A 20,760-nucleotide genomic window follows, 5' to 3' on the forward strand; every position below is an offset into this window, starting at 1 on the left:
CTTTTATTTTTTATTCCAGAAAAGCTGCAACTACGCTGTACCACGTGCATCAGTCTCAGGGGGAATATGTTGAATAAATGTGTTATTTCATAACTCTGGCTCTCTTCTTTCTGGGCAAAGCCAGGAACTTCTCAGCACCCCCTCGTAGTGAGGTATCACAGTCACTAATGGAAATTGTTGCCCTTTATATTTGTTATCTGGGACTGAAATCTGACATCTGTAGATTGACTGAACATTAATTAACAATTTGATTTTTTTTTACCCTTTATCACCTAAAGGACTCATAGTAAACTCCTTTGTAAATTAATGTTTAGGTACTTTTGCTGCCATCTAGTGAAACTGTCCTACTATTACAATTTTCTAAAACAGTTTTATCAGCCCTCTGTGTGTTTGGGGGGATTTTATATCATCTCCATATCTCATCTGCAGTACATTTGAAGTTAATTAACTGTAACCATTAGGTGTCATAAATTTCAGTTATTTAATTTCATCTATTTCTGTTCACATCCTAAAAACATGTAAATTAGGTAATTGTCTTCCCCTACAAAATTAACCTTAGACTGTAATATTAACATATGATTATGGCAGAGACTTATTTAGATGTAAAACATTTCTTATACTTTTTGGTGGTGTCATTTATTTTTTATGTTATTTTGACATATATTATGACAGAAATATATACAGATATGTACAAATATTACATGGCAGTTTTAATAAATATTTCCCTTTTTTACATATATTTGCAGATTGAATGTTTGGCCTATTTCTTTGTGTTTAATAGATTTCAAAATTTAATATCCAAAATAATCAAAATCAGATTTCTTATTTGCAAAATACAAGCCAAAGTAATATGTAATCACCTTTTTAAAGTGTTGTCCTCTTTACAGCGAAGGTGACTGGTGGGAGGCTCGATCTCTGCGCACTGGAAAGTCAGGATATATTCCTAGTAACTATGTGGCACCACAAAATTCAATACAAGCTGAAGAGTAAGTGGGAAGTTATATATGTCAAAAATACATCATTTTGCATTGCAATTTCTGTATGTGTTCACAGTTTCTGTTTGAAAAAACACTTTTTGCTAAAAGCCTGTTCATATTGTTAGTCTGTTTATGTCTGTTCAGACCAAGCAGTAATTAGTAAAGCCAACCACACATGGAGAAATAAATATGACCTATCAGAAGGCCATCAGAACATCAGATGATTCCTAATCTGGTTCGTTCTACTGGCATACACAAAAAGTGCTTAGAATGAGCAATCTCAACACTAGTAACTAAGAGACAGTTTTGTGGATTGCTGAGTACCTTCTATTGATCTTTGTATCATTCACAGAACAGCTGGATGCATTGTGATGTGCATGATGAAGTATTGCAAAAATGAAACATTTTTTTATTTTGCTTCTTTTACACATTTTTGCATTTGTGCACTGAAACTTTAGACATTTAGATCACAATTACCCTTATTTAGCAATCTGTCCTTATACATTGCCATCTGCTTAGCACTGCAATCAAAACAAGAAATGGCAAGAAGACTCAACCTTAGGTAGAAATAGATTTTTTCAAGCAATATTTCTCATGCCTATGGGTACTGTGGGTTATGAGTACTATGTGCTGTTGTTTTCCCCCCGCCATCATTTAATGACTTTGGTGGTTTCTGATTTTACTTATCTTCCCGAATAAATCTGCTAGAAACATCTATTTTGCTAGTTTAACAATGGTCACCATGAATTACAGATTACAGCAAAATGATTCACTTATATTTGTATGATAATTGAAAAAAAATCTAATGTGAAAACTGCATCTTCTGCAAAGAATCAAGCTCTTCCTCTTTTACTTCATTATTTTTCATGCAAAGAATATAGAGACAAATAGTAATTTCCCAAGCATGAAGAAAAAATGTGGCCAAATTAGTTTCCATTTTTTTCCCCTTTATTTGCATCTGGTGCTCCTGCCAGTAAAACACTTTCTGTCGCAGGATGACAACACTGTACTGAAACCATGCAAACCTGAAGTACTGCTGCCTCCAGGGTTATGTCCCCACATGTGACCACCTAATACTATTAGACAAACTAAGAGTTATATTCCAAAGACAGGGTTTTCTAAGTGTCCATATTTTTGCCCATTCAAATGCAGTACGATAGTACTCTGTGACTTTACCACGAATAATAACTTTCTGCTGTGATCATTCTTCAATACAGGTGGTATTTTGGTAAACTTAGCAGGAAAGATGCAGAGAGACAGCTACTGGGTGAAGGAAATTCAGAGGGAAGTTTCTTGATCAGAGAAAGTGAAACTACTAAAGGTAAGTCCCAATTAACAGGACAGGAGAACTGTAAGTAAATAAGAGATGGGGTTAAAACAAACCTATCATGACATTTTTCCACATTATAAAAAAGGATGGATAACCCCTTTATATAATGATAAAATGCCTCCTTTTTAATTTAAAGGGGAAGACTCATTCCTTTTCATCTTTAACACTACAGTAGTAAAGACTAAATGAGAAACCCAGAGCTTCTTGGGATATTTATGTCACATATTCCAGGAGGCTTTGGGCTTCCTTCTGTACATGCCCCATCTCCAGGATGCAAATGAGGTGTAAAAAAAAGTGCCAATCTCACGCATGAGTTCCACTTTAAGTGTAACTGAACTCAAAAAGTAAAGATTTTCAGTGGTATAGAGAAGAGTTGGAAATGTAAACTGCGCTTACCTAATACCATGAAAAAATGTTCCTCCTGAACATCAGCAACAGACTTCCTGGCAAGCATGTGTGTCCAGCTCTCCTTCCTCTGACTGATAGGGCCTCTCCAAGCTCTCCAAGACTGGAGAAGATAAACTGTCATGGGTGAACCAGGGTAATCCAACAAACCTTCATTTCTTAAAAATGATTTGTTATTGTTGGCAAATCTAATAATGTTTTCAATCCATTCCAGGTTTGCTGGATCACCCAGGTTCTATCATGATAGCCTATCTTCACCAGTCTTGAAGAGCTTTATTAAATCAGACACATAGTCCCAAGAGATTTGGTGATGTAATTACTGTGCTGTTCTCCTTACTGGGGGCTCTGAGATGAGAAAGCAAAGCTTTGCCACTACCAGGATGTGCTCACACAGAAACACGGTACAGAAGAAGACATAGGAAGTCGGTAATGGGGAAACAGATAACTACATGGAGACCACAGGTGCTACTAGTGACCAACCCATTGCTTCTGCTTGTCCTTTCTTTTGGACAGCTTCTCTTTAGAGTTTCATTCACTTCCCCCTTTTTCTGCCTCTGATGAGTAGTATTTAAAGAAATACAAATGTGACTTTGCTTAAAGCCATGAAGGCCTTTTTTTTTATATCTGTGGTATTAACTTGCATGTCTGGCAGCTCCTTGGTACACAAAGCTGCCAGCTGCAGCCAACTGTAACATGCGTAAACAGATTTGTGGGCGACTGCTGCGCAAATCATCAAACAACCGAGTAAATTGTCACTCTCAGGAAACACGCCACATTTGACGCAAGTGCAAATGCAAAATATGGTTCCCAACCTCCCCTATTCACAGTTGAGCCTGGGGGTATTCTGAATACAGCCCAATCACCAAACAGAAGTAAGTTTCATGGGCCTGGGGCCCTTTGAGAAAATAAGGTGAGTTTACAGGTTTTTTAATCCAATAGTTTGCACTCCCTAGCATAGTTTTTCTGCAGGATACCACTGTGGTGGCATAGATCCATGAACAACATAAGAAAGTTGTTTCAGGAGGGGATTTGCTGAACATTGTGTGTTACAGCTCGTTATGCAGCAAAGAGCTCAGGAAGTATTTGGCCGGGCAGACGTGCAGCAGACTTTTCAGCTTTCTTCTCTTTGGATGGGTCATGGTCTTCCAAATTGCCTTCAGGAGAGGATTGTATAGATAGCTTCTAAGAATCTGAAGCTTTGATGTGCAGAAGGGACACCACATATACGCCCCCCATGCCAATTATTTTTAAATGAAAAATCACAGTATTGAAATTCCTCTGTGATCTGAGGTTTGCAGTCTTGGAAGTCAATGAGAAATGCTCTGATCCTGTTAGGCATGCAGTGTTTTTCAGGAGAAGATCTTCTTATCTAACAGAATCGCAGGAATGAAATCCTGGGCATGAAAAGCTTTTGACCCTAGCTATAGTAAATGTACTGTGGCATTCAAAGAAATGGGACTTCCACGGGTGTATAACAGCCCTAGCTGGTGATATAGAGAGGTTTAAAGAGATTTAAGGAATGCGACTATTAAAACTTGACTTTACAATTTTTTTTTATGCAAATAACAATAATGTAATTTTTTAAAATGCTGTTATTCTGTTGACCAAATCACCATCTGTTAGTGTTTTGTAATATGTTTTTAACAATGTTTATTTGTAGAATGCAGATTGTTCACAGAAAAGGCCATGTAGCTATATAGTTAACTGTAGAGGCCTATTGTTCTGCAAAGATCTTCGTGCGCTGCAGAATGGTGCTGTTTAAAAATACTGGCAGATATAAGATCCCTGCAGCTACCAACCTCAGCTTATCACTGCTTGGACTACCATTGAAGCTGAGTGTATGTTTATCACGGTGAACATGCATGTGAACATACAGTGCTTGCATTAAAAGTATACATTTATTTATGTATTAAGGAATCTTTTATCTGCCTGCAGTTCAGCTTTGAGGAACATCCTTGCATATTTAACCAAAGGGAGGGCAAATTGGCGATTACAGATTGAATATAGCAGCATGAACTGTAGCTATAAATGTGTCCATTTGATAGGCATGTTTTGTTGCATGTAAAACCAGCCAGACTCATCATTGCTTACAAAATGTAAACCTTAAAAGAAACCCGTTATATTCAGTCACCTGAGATTTGTTACATTTTTGTTCTACATATTGTTCCTGTTACAAGATAACTGTGTTGTTTTATTTTTTAATAACTTATTATTTTTGTTCCTGCTCTAGGGGCATTCTCTCTTACCATTCGTGATTGGGACAAAGTAAAAGGAGATCATGTCAAGCATTATAAGATCCGCAAGCTTGACAATGGAGGATATTACATTACCACTCGAGTCCAATTTAATACTGTTCAGGAACTGGTGCAATATTATAAAGGTATGTTGAATTACAAAGCAAGACAGAGCTAATAGACAAGCAGAAAAGGTACACTAGATGCTTCAAAAGGGAGAAACACAACCAATGGCAAATGCTAATTACAATAGGAGTAAAATGGGCAGTTGCCCTGAAATCCAGGGGGAGGATAGGGATGGTAAAAGAAAAAAGTTTAAAATCAGTGTTCACAATACTAATGCATAATTCATGTATCCAGAAGGCTGCAAAGGAGTATGTATACACTGGTACATTAGTCTGGCAATTTATCTCTCAACTGAAAACCAATCCGCAAAGTAGCTGCTGTAGCCCTGAGATTTGGTGAGCAGAAGAGATTGAGGGGTTCCAATATGCACATAGCATAGTTGAACTTACTATACCCTCGCTATTGGCTATTAACTTCAGCTTTACCAAACTGCAGTACAACTCAAAAATAAAGAAATTGTCTGCACAGGACTTTATCCCACCTAACATATCCACAGGCTGCACTGATGCATTTTGCACACAAGTGCTTGTTCATATCCAGTAATTAATTAAACCCTACTGTGATCGAGGCCATGCTGCCTAATTTGCCACCGGCCACTTTTTAAATGTTACCTTATAAATGGAAGGCGGACTATATTGAATATTAGGGAGTACATATCACACTGTTTTACTGTACACTGTATAGGCATAATAAGTTCTTACATATCTCCATCTTTGATTGCATTGTACTGTCTGTCTTTAATTGCTGTGCCTTTTTAAAACGTTACCAGCACATGTCCTGTAATCTGTGATTAACTTGTAATCATCTGTTTACCTTCATATGGGCCTAAAAATGCAATTTTATCTCTAAAACAGTAATATGTACAGTAAGGGAAAGGGGTGGCATAGGTGTGATGAATTTCCTCAAATATTTTTACTCTACACCTAGAGACATCTGGTTTCCTGGTCCGCCCGCTCATCTTAATAATCATTTAATCAAACACTATGATATTTGGGCACCATGGGATAAGTATGAGCAGATAGTCTGTTGACACCCATAGGCTTGGTCCAAAAGTGGAATAGTTTCCTTATATTCTCTCTCCTTTCCGTGTCCTTCTTGTATCTCACCTTGTTCTTGCCTCCTACCTCTGGGAATTCCATGCTTTATTTTCGTGGGCCAATGTTTACCAAGTATGTGGTCCATAACAGTTGTTACCATATTAGATTACATTACAGTTGTATATAGTGATGTCATGGGGGAGGGAGGTTCTTTTTTTAACCTGTCTGTTGTATGTATTTTGGTACCTGTTGCTGTTTATTGTCTATGTACAAAATCCTTTATAAAAATGTACAATTGTAAAACTGAGCTCAAAACTCTACAGTAATGTACTTGCTGGAAATATACTACATTGTCCCTTAAAGGAAAACTAAGTGGACTGTCTTCAGTATGGCTGCATTGTTACCTAGAAACCATAGGCAGCTCACTCATTAATTTCACCTTTAGCCTGGAAATGCTGTGTAAGCATTATCATTTTGTAAACAAAGGTAAAGAGAGGTGAAACCAGGTCACTTTATCTAATTAATCATCAGCAGATTCATATTTATGAGTAACCTACAAACACGAAGGTTCTGTTATTATCAAACATTATTAAAGCATTGTTTAATTGTTTTATTGTTATAAATAATTCCAATCCCCATTTACAAAACTATAAAGATTTAAAAATATACCCAAAACATTCATCATCTAAAAATAGCACAATTGTGTATACATAACTTTGACTTTAGTGACATCATGTGGTATGTTTTGGTATTACTAGTCTTATTCTCAACAATGAACTAAATGGAAAAAAAAGGATATATATATATATTTATTATAATAAATTAAGCCAGTCATCATACAGAAATATGTCTTTTTTTCTTTAGAATACAATGATGGTCTGTGCCAACTATTACAAAGGCCTTGTTTCAACCTGAGGCCCCAAACGTTGGGGTTAGCAAAAGATGCATGGGAAATATCAAGAGCCTCTATCACCCTAGACAAAAAATTAGGACAAGGCTGCTTTGGAGAAGTCTGGAAGGGTAAGAATCTCTAAGCTACTTTAGTATGCTGATGAAACTACATAAATAGTCCACTGTTTAGGTTTGATGCTCTTTACTATAAATTTCTTTATCTTTAGTAGACATATTTTTAAGGAGCTTTTTGCCAACACCCTAACCAAAGGAAAGGCTATTCATCTGCCCCAACAGCATATACACATAATTTCTTACAAACGCATTCCATTCAAATTTTTTTTATATTTATATACATTTTTATTAAGATAAAAGCAGTTGAATATAATAACAACAATTATTGTTATTATCTCATATATCTCAAATATTCTCTATACCAAAAACCCAGGTACCTCGTTTTTATGTTTAATACATAGAAAAAGGCAGGACAAAGCAAGAAAGAGAGAAAGAAAAAAAGAAAAGTTGGGGAAAGGGCAAGGGAGAAGGGAAGAGGGAAAAGTGTATAGGCACTTTATCAATAATGTATTGCCGCAAGTACATTGCTTATATTATCCAGATCAAAGACATAACAAATAAAAATGTTGTAAGAAAAATTTTCTTACTCAGTTTGAGTCTGGGGTAATAATGCACCAAATTCTGGAGTAGTACAATATTGAATCCAATGAGCATATGGCGTAGGAGTAAGTGTTTGTACCCCTTCCTAGACATATTGAAAACATGGAGAAGACCCAGTTCGGCCCTATCTGTTATATCCGTTCCTGTCAGTTTGTGTGTAAGATCAGCCACACCTGACCAAAACTTGTTAGTAATGGACATTTCTAAAAAATATGTAAAAGCGTGCCGGGCACTGTTTTGCATCTCCAACACCAGTCATCAGTGTGAAGGTAGATCTATGCAAGTTTAGTGGGCGTTCATCCTGGAAAAAGTTTGTAATTTATCTTCTGATGTTATTACTATAATAATAAAATTATTACTAATTGCTGCTTTATGGCCAAAATGTATTATCATGTCTTTTTGTTCATCCGTAAAAGACATCTCCATGTCTTCCTCCCATATAGTGATAAATTTAGATGTGGTCAATGCTTGTGCGCATAGCAAGGTTCGGTATGCATATGAAAGGGTACCTACCTTCAATTTAACCAACTAGAAGCATGGGAAATATGTGGAACTTTCATGTACGAGTGAGCATATTACCTATTCCTCTTCTACTTTTTGACCGTGCTGGAGCTTTGTGATTGACCTATAGCTTTTACATAAACATATGAAAAAAGTTCATACCATGTGTAAGCTGCAAGTTAATTTTGAGTTTTCCTAGGGCTTTTTCACATTTATTAATGAACAGCAAGTTTGAAATGGTCCTTATCCTATCAACCTTAACCCTCTTCATCCCAATGTGTAATACCAGCATTTGTTGTGTTTAATAATTTATACTTTTATAAAGCACAGACATCTCCCACAGCCAAAACTAATCACTAAGTGTCTCTCAGATTAGCTCACAATCATATGTACCTACCACAGTCATATAGCAATGTCAATAACAGTTCAAGGTCAATTTGGTGATGGCCAATTACCCTCTCAGTACATTTTTGGGATGTGGTAAGAAACATCAGAATCTAAGGGCAGGGTATTCACACTGCAATGAGCAGTTCAAGGCCTGGCAGTGTTCACACAGCTCAGCCTTTAGGTGAATATTAAACAAGCTGGGCAGTCATTCCCAGCCATTGAGAATAAAGTAGGCCTGTACCATGCATTGCAGATGGCTATTATTCTCTATAGCTGTATTGTCACAGAGCCAAAGCTAAGCTATGCATACAGTTTCACGTCCTGTGCCAGCACTACAGGAGCTGTATGCCGACTATGTCTGTTCAGTACAGTTATTAAACACACACATTCAAAAAGTAAAGCAGAGATAGGGGAAGTTATTTTTTTAAATGTGCATTCTTTAACTGAACCTGTTGGAACTGTAATACACTTAATGGCTGTTCATCTGATCACTGCATTAATAAAGTCCTGAACTTTCTCTTTGGAACCCAGTCTGGTTATTTGGGAGATAATCTATCTGGTACCTAAATACCTTTGTAACATTAAAAACACAGTCTAGTATGGAATTGTAGCCTTTCTTACCTAACATGGGAAGTTCTAAGATCATTAAAAATGTAAACCCTTGCATGCCCAAAGATTTAAGATAACACTCTTACAGCTAAGAAATTGCATGATCAAGCATACCTTGCAAGACGGTGGCTCATAGTTCAGTGGGGGGACTTGTATTTCCTTAAGACGTAATGAACTGTCGCCTACTAATGCCTATGATACATTCAGCTGATAATTACACATAGAGAAAAACAAACAGTTTTCCAGTGCTTCCCTATGTCTGAGATAGAAAACACTAATAAAGTGTAGTTTCATTCATTAGTTACATCTATATCTACAAATTGAAAACATGGCGCATTTCTAACAGTGCATGTTGTCTGGTTTTGTCATAAATGATCTTTCTAAAAATGTGAGTCATTACAATTCTAAAAAAAATGGATGATCTGGAAATACCCATTATCTTCTCCACCCTTACTGATATATCTCCAGCCTCCAATTCAGTGGAAACAGTTTATTTGCTTGCAGTTGCTAGATAAGTAGTTCCACTGGAAAACACCTTATTTACCCATATTGTCTGCATACTTTTGTAAGGCTTGTCAATTAAATGCATTGAAAGCCCATTACTGGAATATGCAGAACTTGTCAATCAATCATGTCCTTTTTAGATCAAATAGAATAGTTTCAGAAAATCTCCTTATTCTGTGGAGGAAAGGTTTCCTGACCCTTAGGAATCTATTTATAAAGCAGTGAATCTAACATTCACTGAAACATTCCCTGGTGGAGAATCTTTTAGGCGTATGTCTTTCAATGCCAGCAATTGATTCTTTACCAAGGAATGTTTCAGTGAATATCAGATTTACTGCTTTATAAATGGCAGTGTGGTATTGCTGATTTTGTGCTATGGGAGTTTTTTATGAACATAATATATTTAACTCATCATATAAGTTTATGTTTTAAAAATGTTCAAACCTAGCAGTGGTGATCCAAAAGATTGCACAAAGCAGCAGCAGGAGCTATAGGACATCTTCAGCATGCTGAATCTAGTTTTTAGTCTATTCAGAAAAAAACTTTAGAAGAAAAATTTAAATGCTCGATGATTTCTTTAGCTTAGGACAGTGTAGGTAAGGAATAACAAATCTGTAGAGATTTATATGCTACCTTTGACCCTACTGGAGATCATCCTTCCAAGTTGCTCTGTTGACCCATATTGATCTTTGCATTGCTATAGAAAAAGTTGTAAGGAAAAACACAAAATTTTAGCATTTGCCCCAGTACAAGTTGTAAATCTTTCGGATAGAGACACCTTATTTGGTGACAGGTATCTTTAACTTTAAAGATTTTTCCAACTTCCCTATGTGTCCCCATGAAAGTAAGTAAAGGGAGATCTTACTAATGGCTATACACTTTTAATTTAATTATTCATATGTACACAAAGCATCGTATAATTAGTATGTTACACGTTTTCAAGTTAAGTAAAATAATTGCACGAACAATGCCACAACACAATCTGCACAGAGTATTAAAAATTACACAGAGTTCAAAAATAAAATGTGTAATATAAATGCTTTGGTGTCAAAGTGGGTAAATGGCAACTTAAAAAATCATTTAAAACGCATTTAAAAATAATTAATCAGCAGGATATAGGAGACCTATATTATCCCAGTTAGTTTATATATTTAAAATATTTAAAGATAAAATTGAACAAAGCAGAAACACAGAACATATTACAGAACATTTCAAATACAGTTGAAACTTTGCAGATAAGCTTGTGGTTGATGAGCTTGCATGTGCCACCTAGAGACCAATTACTGTAATCACATTAGATTTTTGCAGGACTGGGACATACATAGTAAAATGCTTGATTATCTTTTCTAAAAAATGTGATTATGTCAATATATAACTATAAATCATGTTAACATAAGCAGCCAGATTGGATAAATCCATTAAATAGCACTGAGATCAACTTCTGGGTCACATCCATATCACCCATTGCAGCATTGGAAGATAAATAAACAGTTTAGCTGCTTTTTGAGAAAATGCATGCTTGTATACATACTTGTACACAGTATATATATTCGTTGTGCTTACCTTTTATCAGTGGAAGAACAGTGATGAGCTAAAAATGTAAAACTTATTAGACTGGTCAGTTAGAGGTTGGTTGCTCATGTTGGATTGTATTACCTCCAGACCTAAGGCAGTTCTGGATGACGTGGTGATAATGCTATGTTGATGACATTGATATACAGAGGTATGATCCCTTACTAAATAAGCATTATCATAATACTTATATATCTTTAACATTTTAAGGAACATGGAATGGGTCAACAAACGTAGCTGTGAAGACTCTCAAGTCAGGGACAATGTCCCCAGAAGCATTCTTAGAAGAGGCTCAGATCATGAAAAAGCTCCGCCATGACAAACTAGTTCAGCTATATGCAGTGGTGTCTGAAGCTCCCATATTCATTGTTACTGAGTTTATGGAGCAAGGTAAGCTTTGTGTCACTAGTACAATATAATTCATTTATTTTTCACAAACTTACCCCTCTGCTAGCCAAGAACAATCAAAAGTATATGGTTCAGATCATGGATATAAACTGTTAATTTGTTATGTTATGTGATGTCATGAGCAGTTTTGTATGGAAACTTAATTGCTGAAACACATTAGATAACCCAGGAACATTATCCTTTTGCAAAAGTGTCCACACAGGGATGTGGCCATAACAAAATAGGCCAAAAGAAAATTAAGTAGGTGTACTAAGGTCTGTAAATGCTATTGTTTCTTTTAACAGTTATTGTCATTGCTTGTGTCATTGTTCATCTGTCTGTCATTTGCAACCCCTTTTTGTACAGCGCTGTGTAATATGTTGGCGCTATATAAATACAGTTTATTATTAATATTATTAACAATAATATTAACAGTCAAAATATTCGATTTTCTATTTAACAACATTTACTCTCAGTAACTGTAGAGATTCATCACATCAGGTCATTTACCTGCAAAAATGAAAAGGACTGAAGGACAGGTTCAAAGAACTGCTGTCGAAGAATAGCAATGGTATTATAAGGAAGATATAAGCTCCTTGTGTTGTATTTTGTAATTTCTGATATTTTTATGTTCTACAGGAAGCCTACTAGAATTTATTAAAGATGGAGAAGGTCAGTATCTGAAATTGCCAGAGTTAGTGGACATGGCGGCACAGGTTAGTGGGATTTTCATCATCTAATTGTATTTTATACAAACTAGTTACAACAACAACTGGCTCACTCGCCACTACTTTCCTTCTCCTACATAATGATAAAGGGTATGTTCTGGCATTAACAAACTGTACTCCTAATTCTTCCTATCTCACCCTAAATAAAATGTCTGAGCATCAATTATTTTTTAATCATATTCATCCACTGAGAAAAAGCTTTTATATTGCCCTGTGGCATCATTACCAGGCTTGTAAAGTTATGACAAGTGTGACATCGCAATACTCCACGACTTACATCTTCAAACAGCCCTATAAAGGAGCTCACTAGATTTCAATGGGATTCCATTGGTGTTTAGTAACCCTAAATTCCAATATTACACAGGACCAGTCTATGTTGAAGAAAAATCCACCTTTCCAAAATATTTTTAAAAATCAGTGATCTAGCAGAAGAAAACCTCCTATCTGGCGCTGTATGCTGCAAATTCATTACTCCCCAATCCAGACCTGGACACTTCTTAGATTTTCCTAAATGCCATACTCGCTGCATACTTGTTCCTGATCAGTAACAGAGTATTAAAGTCTGTAGGGTCACCCATTAACAAGCATTTTTAGAAGAGGTCAGCAAACTCAGTTACCATAGTTCCCTGACAGGTTTACTTTATATCAAGTTCCATGCACATCCAATAAAAGTAAATATTAATGGTTTTGAAGCTATTTTATTCTGTTTTAGAACTTGTGTTTTTTGTTTTTTTAAATATTTAACTACTATTTATTACATACTGTATGTACAATCTTTCTTAGTCCATCTTGAACTGAGGGACACAGCACTGCAATTAGAGATGTGAGGCAGCATATACCCAGAGGTCTCTAACAGCAGTACTCTGTCACTCAATAAACTTGGAGGAAAAGGAATTTTCATTAAGAACCCAGAATCTTCTTTTCTCCATTGTTCATTGAAGAACACAGAGCTGCAATTAGAGACCTGTTGGTATATACTGCCACAATCTGTGATTGCAATGCTGTGTCTTTTATTAAACTTGGGGAGAAGTATTCTATAGTACAGTACAGTACAATACAAGTACAAAACATCCTATTTTTATCAATAAACATTTATTACACAACAAATGATTCCAAGAGCAATTCTTGGCTACCTACATTTCAAGATCACTGTTAGCGGACGAAGAAAAGAATAAGGTAAGCATATCCTCTAGCTATTTCTAAAATAAGTATTTTCTGTAGCCTCAATGCCAAAAGGCAGATTTTTAAAAATTGTACAGAGGTCAGCTTTAGATCATATAATAAAACTGATGTGTTTACAAAGAATATAGGTATTTGCTAGTGCTACATTTTACAATATAGTAAATGCTACATGATATATGTGTGGGTAAAGGAAATCAGATACTTAGTTAACTTCAGTAACTACCGCCCTGCAGTGTTCACACATGTAAAAAAGTAAAGAATGTTCAAACTCTTGCTTTACTGGTTAAAAATTGTACCTATGATGACCATAACCAGAAGCTGGTCATTCATTGATAAAGCTTTTTACTTTTAGAACTTCCTGGCACTGGTGACTATTTAATTCTCACTTGCCAAGGACTCTGTCATCCTCATCTGTCTAACCCAATCGCTTCTGTTTTTTTTAGATATCTTCTGGCATGGCATATATTGAGCGCATGAATTATATTCACCGTGACCTCAGAGCTGCCAATATTCTGGTTGGGGACAACTTGATCTGTAAGATTGCAGACTTTGGCCTTGCTCGTCTCATTGAAGACAATGAATACACAGCTCGACAGGGTAATGACATTTAATTTATTCTCCACCTCTGGGTCTCCATTTAAAGTTGATAATAGGGATTGCTCCTAGGTAAACTTAAAATGTTTGTAGAAAGGAAAAGGGCAAATTAACAAAACCAGCTTTGCCAGTAGGCAGGTATAAAACAAAATTAAAGAACAAATTAAGAAAGATTAGGCTAAAATATACTACTTATATTCAGTGGAACTTTCTATTCAGGACAACCAATAAATATCTGTGTTTGGCTGTTAATGTTCTTTTCTGTATTGTCCTTTTTCACTGCTGTTTAAGGTATTGCATATGCAGTAATGTGTGTTTTTACATGCCCAGCAAATGATTTTAAATATTTCTTTAAAGTGTATGTAAAGCTATACATTTTTTGGATAGAACAGAGTCCAAGTTCTGCAACAGGGCCCATATGTATGTAGCTATGTCAGTTAGTTAGCTTTGTTTGGAGGACAACTTTACAATTTTGGATTTTCTCTCAATTTTTTTTTTCATTAATAATAGATGTATCAATACAAATGAAGGCAAAAAAATTCCAATGGGCAATAACAAGCAATAAAAACTGGACAAAAAGTCCAACCATTCCAAACATCTATCTCTATCTAAAACCAAAGACAACTTTACCCAAAGATATACTTTAAGGCCCATGGCTCCATTATTTACACCTCCAGGAAAACATCTAAAAAATAGTATGGTCATGGACTTTCATTTATCTGGATGCTGGTCCTGTGTTGGTGGCTCAGAAAATAGCAAAGCCAAAAAATCAGCATGATAGGTCTAACAATAAAGGGAAAATGGGGAACTTTTGGCCTGAGGCATAGGGGGGAAAACAACCAAGTTGCCCTTTCACATTAGGTTTATTCCCTTGCAGGTACATGTGATATCCACAGGCATAATGACAAAATCAAATATTACCTGCCCTTACATATATGTCCATCAGTTACCATGTATAGGAGTGTACAGCAGATTGTATGCTGGAATGTATACAGCGGTAAGGCAAGGTGTGGGAGGGTTGAAAAAAAGAACATGCAGTATACAAATTAGAATGGTGTTGAACACAGAAAATACAACACAGAGTGCAAAATCTTGCAGTATGTATAGTATGTACAGAACAGAGGGGAAGGTAGTACAAAGATTGTATAACACAGTAAGCAAAATAGGGCAGTGAAAAAACATAGAATATACAACACAATGTTGGGCCTGCCCAAGTATATAACATATAGCACAGGATACAAAATGCATCAATGTAGAGAAAGTAAAAGCAGCAAAACCATGTTAGATATAGAAAAAAAACATTACAGCAACATAATTTGTGTAATAGTTTGTAATATAGAATGTAAAGAACAAAGCATAGTGAACCTTGTAGTAGAATAGAGATCATCAGAGTAAGCTAATAGAATGGCCTGGTGGGGCTGAACATTGTGGTTTTGGCACTGCTTTCTTTGTGGGACTGGCATCCCCCTTTGAATGTACCTGTTATATTAACCTCTTTAGGCCTGGATTCTAAACCAAGCTAAATAGGAAATGCACCATGCACCATTAGGCGATTGTGTGACAGTAATGCAGTGGTTGTGATCAGAGAGTAATGCAGAGGGAGAGGGAGCAGTATATAGAGTGGCTAGTAAGCAAAGGATGGGGGGGGGGGGGTACATGCAACCCAACTTGGACTACCCTTAAAATCCTTATCTTTAAGTAGCAAAAATGTGTTGTTTAAGACCTGTTTTATTGTATTTATGGCATGCAGCCATATTTTATTATGCTGCATTTTCAAAAGCACATATTGTATATAGATAATCTCAAATCATTATCTGAAAATAGAATTTTAAATAGTGTGTGATTTGTATAAACAATCACCTAAAAAGCAAGTAAAACATCAAAGTTGAATTAATCCTTATGTTGTTTTTTGTGTAACAGTTAAACCTAATATATGCTAAGGATAAAGTTAAACATATATGTATACAAAATTTCAAAACACCTGTGTGACTCATAAGATTTTATTAAAAATCAGCATACACTAATATGTAACATCAGAAAAAATAATTACATACAGAATGATGTTATGTCTTGATTTTGTTAATGCAAGTAATGCAAGCTTCTTAACGGTTGATGTAACAGTGCATTATTTTTTCTTGCCAATGCGCATCCATACAGGTGCCAAATTTCCCATCAAATGGACAGCTCCAGAAGCAGCTATGTATGGCAGATTCAGTATAAAATCTGACGTGTGGTCATTCGGAATCCTGGTGTCTGAGTTGGTGACGAAGGGAAGAATTCCGTATCCAGGTGCAAAAAAAATCTGCTAGGCAACAGGATCTGGGGAGCTTAGTGTAATGTAACAGATACACAGCTATACTTGGAAAACATACTAGTAGACAATATGTATGCACAGATAGCATACAGTTTTAAGTATGAGTAAGAACACATTCAGATGTTTATAAAAACAACTCTCCCTCTCAAGATCTACCTGTATTTCTGCTTCTTCCTTTGATATAACTTGCTTATTTTATCTCTACAATAGGAATGAGTAATAGAGAAGTGCTGGAGTATGTGGAAAGAGGGAACCGCATGCCTTGCCCTCCGGACTGCCCCCCATCTCTTCATGACCTAATGATGCAGTGCTGGAAGTCTGACCCAGAAGAACGGCCAACATTTGAATACTTACAGTCATTCCTGGAAGATTATTTTACAGCCACTGAGCCTCAGTATCAGCCAGGGGACAATATATAAGACTAAGTTGAATTGTGGGAGCTGCATTATCAATGAAAAACAAAATCACCTTCAGGATCTTTGCAACATAAAACCCCAAGGGACTTTCGTCATGAGAGAGATGATGATTATTCTTGTGACTATGTGTGCTGAATTTATACCTGGGGAAGCCTGTGGGCGAAGAAATTCTGACTCCCTAAGCTTTCCCCTTTGTTTAGCCTCACTATGAACTATGCACCCCTCCTACCAGTTTCAACAAATATATAACAAAAAATGACTTGTAATGTATGAGAATGTTCATGGTTCCCTAGCGGTAGATGTAGTGTACCAAAAGTTTTGGAGGAAACACATGACAATCTAAGATCCATTTACTTCATGAATTGTAAAAAAACATTGAACATTCTATAATATATATTGGAATCTGTATTTAGGAAGGGTTATGCTCCAAACAGTGAAAAACAAGTCAGTTGTGTACGCTGTCACATTTAACTTATTCCTGCGGGTGCCCTTATTCCTGCGAGTATTCCTGCGGGTGCCCTATTGGCCAGGTGCTCGGTTTCATCCAGGTGGTAAGGTGGCCACCATATTTTTAGAGATGTAAACTCACTGGGCAGCTTTTTCTGCCATCAGAATGAACAAAATGACATCATGTTCCAATCCAAAATCGGAGTGGGATATCTAACATGTCCAAACAGGAACCTGTGAGTATAGAAGAATAAATAGGGAGAGAGGCAAGGGTTACTTTTGTGATCAAAAGAGCTTAACTTTTGTAGTGATGGAACTTTCAAAAATGAAGAGGGGAACCCAGGAAGTTTGCTTATTATTGGGCCCAGAAGTTTCTGACGGCAGCCCTCAGAATGAAGGATGTCTGCGCACTTATGTACAGAAGCACTCAGAAATTTTATGATAAAAGAGACATTGTGTTTTGTCATATTATACTGTACTAACAAATCTGTTACAATCTAAAAGTTGGCTGTCTAAGTTGAAGGCTGCTTTAGCAAAACACATTGTTGCTTTAGGCCTAATAATATAGAAGTGGTGACCATATTGCTGACATCATACTGGCAAAGAACTGATCTGCTTCACCTTATAGCATGTCCAGCCTAGTGACTAACTGGCTAATAATTTTGAAATGTAATGTAACATTGCTAAATGGGGGATACGATTTTCAGGGACAGATACCTAAGAAGTAACTTAAGCTGTAATTTTAGTTCTATTTGTGGATGATGCAAACCTGTTTATCTTTTATTGTATACATTACATTGGCAGTGTCCATAGCAGCAAGGACAAAGCTAAAGCCCCATACAATAGTCAGATTTATGTAGCTGGAAGCAATCTTTCATGATCATTTACAGTGACAGAAGAACAAATGAGGGCTGTACACACAATGCTGTTCTGTTTTATGGAGTGGGGAGGGGGGAAGACAGAGGTTGTCCATGCTTGGTCATTCATCAGTCCACTAAGGTGTATTGATAAACAATGTCAGGATACCGCTGTACACATGATAGATCTAAGCTCAAGACGAGTACAACTGTCCTGGGCAACAACCATAAGAAGTTGGGTATGTGTGGTTATTAAGCTGTGTTAAATATACTGGAACTCCAGTGCTAGTGCCTGGGGTGATGAGGTAATGGGAGGGAGGCAAATTACCTCAATTTTAGATACAACTAAAGGAAATTGTACACAGAGGATGATGAGAGGAGTCAGAAGACTCAACCAGCTAAAATTCAAACCCTTTCTCTATTTGATTGTTTCATTGGTTCATACTGTTACAATTGATTTAGAGAATATAAAGCAAACTAAACGCTTTTTAGTGGTATATTTTTTACTTATATAATTGCACAATATAAAGAGTGGCGCTTACACAAAAGAACACAAACAGTACAAAGGGACATCATTTTTCAGATGTGCCTCGGGCAGTGATGAACAAGGAATGGGTGCCTTAGAGGTGATACAAGGCTTTCTCTATCATATGAAACATGCAACCATCTATTTCAAGCCGACTCTTGATCTGTGAATTCTATGGTCCAGTGGTAGCTCTGTATGAAATGCCAATGACATTATGACCTCAGCAGGACCCCTGGTTTTAATTTTTAAATAAAAATTGTTTATGATGGTTGGGTCAAAAAGATGGATATTATACAAATAGATAAATGGTTTACTAAAAGCTTCTGACACACAACAACAAACAACCACGATCCACCTCAGGACCTAAGGCTAAAATCACATGATCTGTGAATGCTCTTTATTCTGCTGTCACTGTTACATATTAAGGGTTCACTTAAAACCACAGTAATGATTGTTATCACACATCACCTGACATCTACAGACACTTCAGGGATTCACGTGTCTGTGTGATGCAAAGTAGAAGCTACTGATTTTTAAACAATCAACGTTGTGTGATGTGCATGTTTCTTGTGTTAGATTTTGCATAGGAACGATGTGGCAGAATTATCAAGCTTGGACTAAAGGTGTGTGTGTGGGGGGGAGGGAGTTTAGATTGGATGAGAAATGGACCATAATTTATATGAACGTTTAAAGTTGTAATAAACTGTATACATGCAAAAGTTTATAAAATATGTTTTAAAACATAATATATCTGAGAACTGGAGACAGAGAACAAAGGACTAATCAACAGTATTGTCTGCGATATCCCTACATCTCATCATTCCCTGTAACTAATTTGCCATGTCTTGTTCTACATTGTGTTTTTGCATGGCAGTAATCTTAGTTAAGGCAGGACTGTGCTTCCTCATGTTAGAGCCTCCAGCAAGGAGAACTGAGAGAAACACAGTAGTGACACCCAAGAAGGAAAATGTGTGTGCCCCAAAAAAACACCAGTAGTTTAGGAAAAATGTTTCATATTCATAAACCAAAATGTGTATACTAATTAAAAAACATACAAAAGTTTATTCATTATTCCAAATACACTAAAAAAACAGAAATATATATATATATATATATATATAAACACCCTACAATCACACATAATATAAATTTGTTTTTTTAGGATGGTTCATATACATAATATATATATATCATATACAAGTATCCCTTCATCATATCCCAAATGGGTGACGTGTTTTGCGGAAAGACCGACTCCTCAGACCAATTGAAATACATACTCTATAAGGGTGAAAGCATAGAAGTGCCCAAGCACACTTACAAGTACCGCATTTTGGTAGCAGGAATTTAAAACATCAGGACCTTGGGAGCTGCTTAGGCACAATTACCATTTTTAGATGGTTTTTAAATAAAACATATTTTCTAGTAGCGGTGAATGCCAACTTAAAGCCTAGACATTTTTTTGTTTTTTAGCGAGAAAAAGAGTCCAAATTTATGTATTTTTTGTTGTCTAGGACTTCATAAGGAGATTCTCCTCACAATCTGTTACTCTGACACCTGTATAAGAAGTGGGGGTTCAGTTATCAGTGGCACAGAAAGGTAGGGACACTAGTTCTACTACATTCATTTTCAAGCCACCCTTTTTTTTTCCTTATGTGTTTTGTTGTGTCCCCATTAGGAAGAGGTTTTCCCATGAAGAGTACAATTGGAGATAAAGGGGCTCACATTTTCCTATTGCCTTGTGATAGCAACCATTTTACCTCCAATCTAGTCTGCTAATATCTTAGGTTACCCTTTTATATCCTCTCCTACTAGTACGTATATTGATAATCAGGGCCTCAATTTTATTTACTAGGTTAATAAATGAAAATGTCGACTGGGGCATTAATAAGCTACATCGCCATAATCTAAGGAGAAGGAGAGCACCCCGCTTAAAAGATATATATATACACTAGCATTATTTAACCACATGACGATATTGTGGAAATTACTTTAAGATACATCTTGCTGAGCATTCTAAAGATAAGGATCAGAAATAAATGTTTTTAAAAATGTTTCACAAAG

General features: G+C 36.2%; 1 protein-coding gene across 4 annotated transcripts in view; it reads left to right on the plus strand.

Annotated features, from left to right (window-relative positions):
- The window catches only part of LOC140337532 (tyrosine-protein kinase Yes-like), a 43,231-nt gene extending 23,813 nt beyond the window's left edge, over positions 1 to 19,418 (plus strand). For all 4 annotated transcript variants that reach the window (XM_072421257.1, XM_072421259.1, XM_072421260.1 and 1 more), the window contains 9 exons: positions 888 to 986; positions 2,195 to 2,298; positions 4,943 to 5,092; positions 6,974 to 7,129; positions 11,459 to 11,638; positions 12,275 to 12,351; positions 13,989 to 14,142; positions 16,297 to 16,428; positions 16,664 to 19,418. In XM_072421257.1, the coding sequence (XP_072277358.1) occupies positions 888 to 986; positions 2,195 to 2,298; positions 4,943 to 5,092; positions 6,974 to 7,129; positions 11,459 to 11,638; positions 12,275 to 12,351; positions 13,989 to 14,142; positions 16,297 to 16,428; positions 16,664 to 16,872 (1,261 nt within the window). In that variant the 3' untranslated portion in view covers positions 16,873 to 19,418. The remainder of the gene's footprint in view (positions 1 to 887; positions 987 to 2,194; positions 2,299 to 4,942; positions 5,093 to 6,973; positions 7,130 to 11,458; positions 11,639 to 12,274; positions 12,352 to 13,988; positions 14,143 to 16,296; positions 16,429 to 16,663) is intronic.
- The last annotated feature ends 1,342 nt before the right edge of the window (positions 19,419 to 20,760 follow it).

The sequence above is a fragment of the Pyxicephalus adspersus genome, chromosome 1 (assembly GCF_032062135.1).
Source record: "Pyxicephalus adspersus chromosome 1, UCB_Pads_2.0, whole genome shotgun sequence".
Lineage (NCBI taxonomy): Eukaryota > Metazoa > Chordata > Amphibia > Anura > Pyxicephalidae > Pyxicephalus > Pyxicephalus adspersus.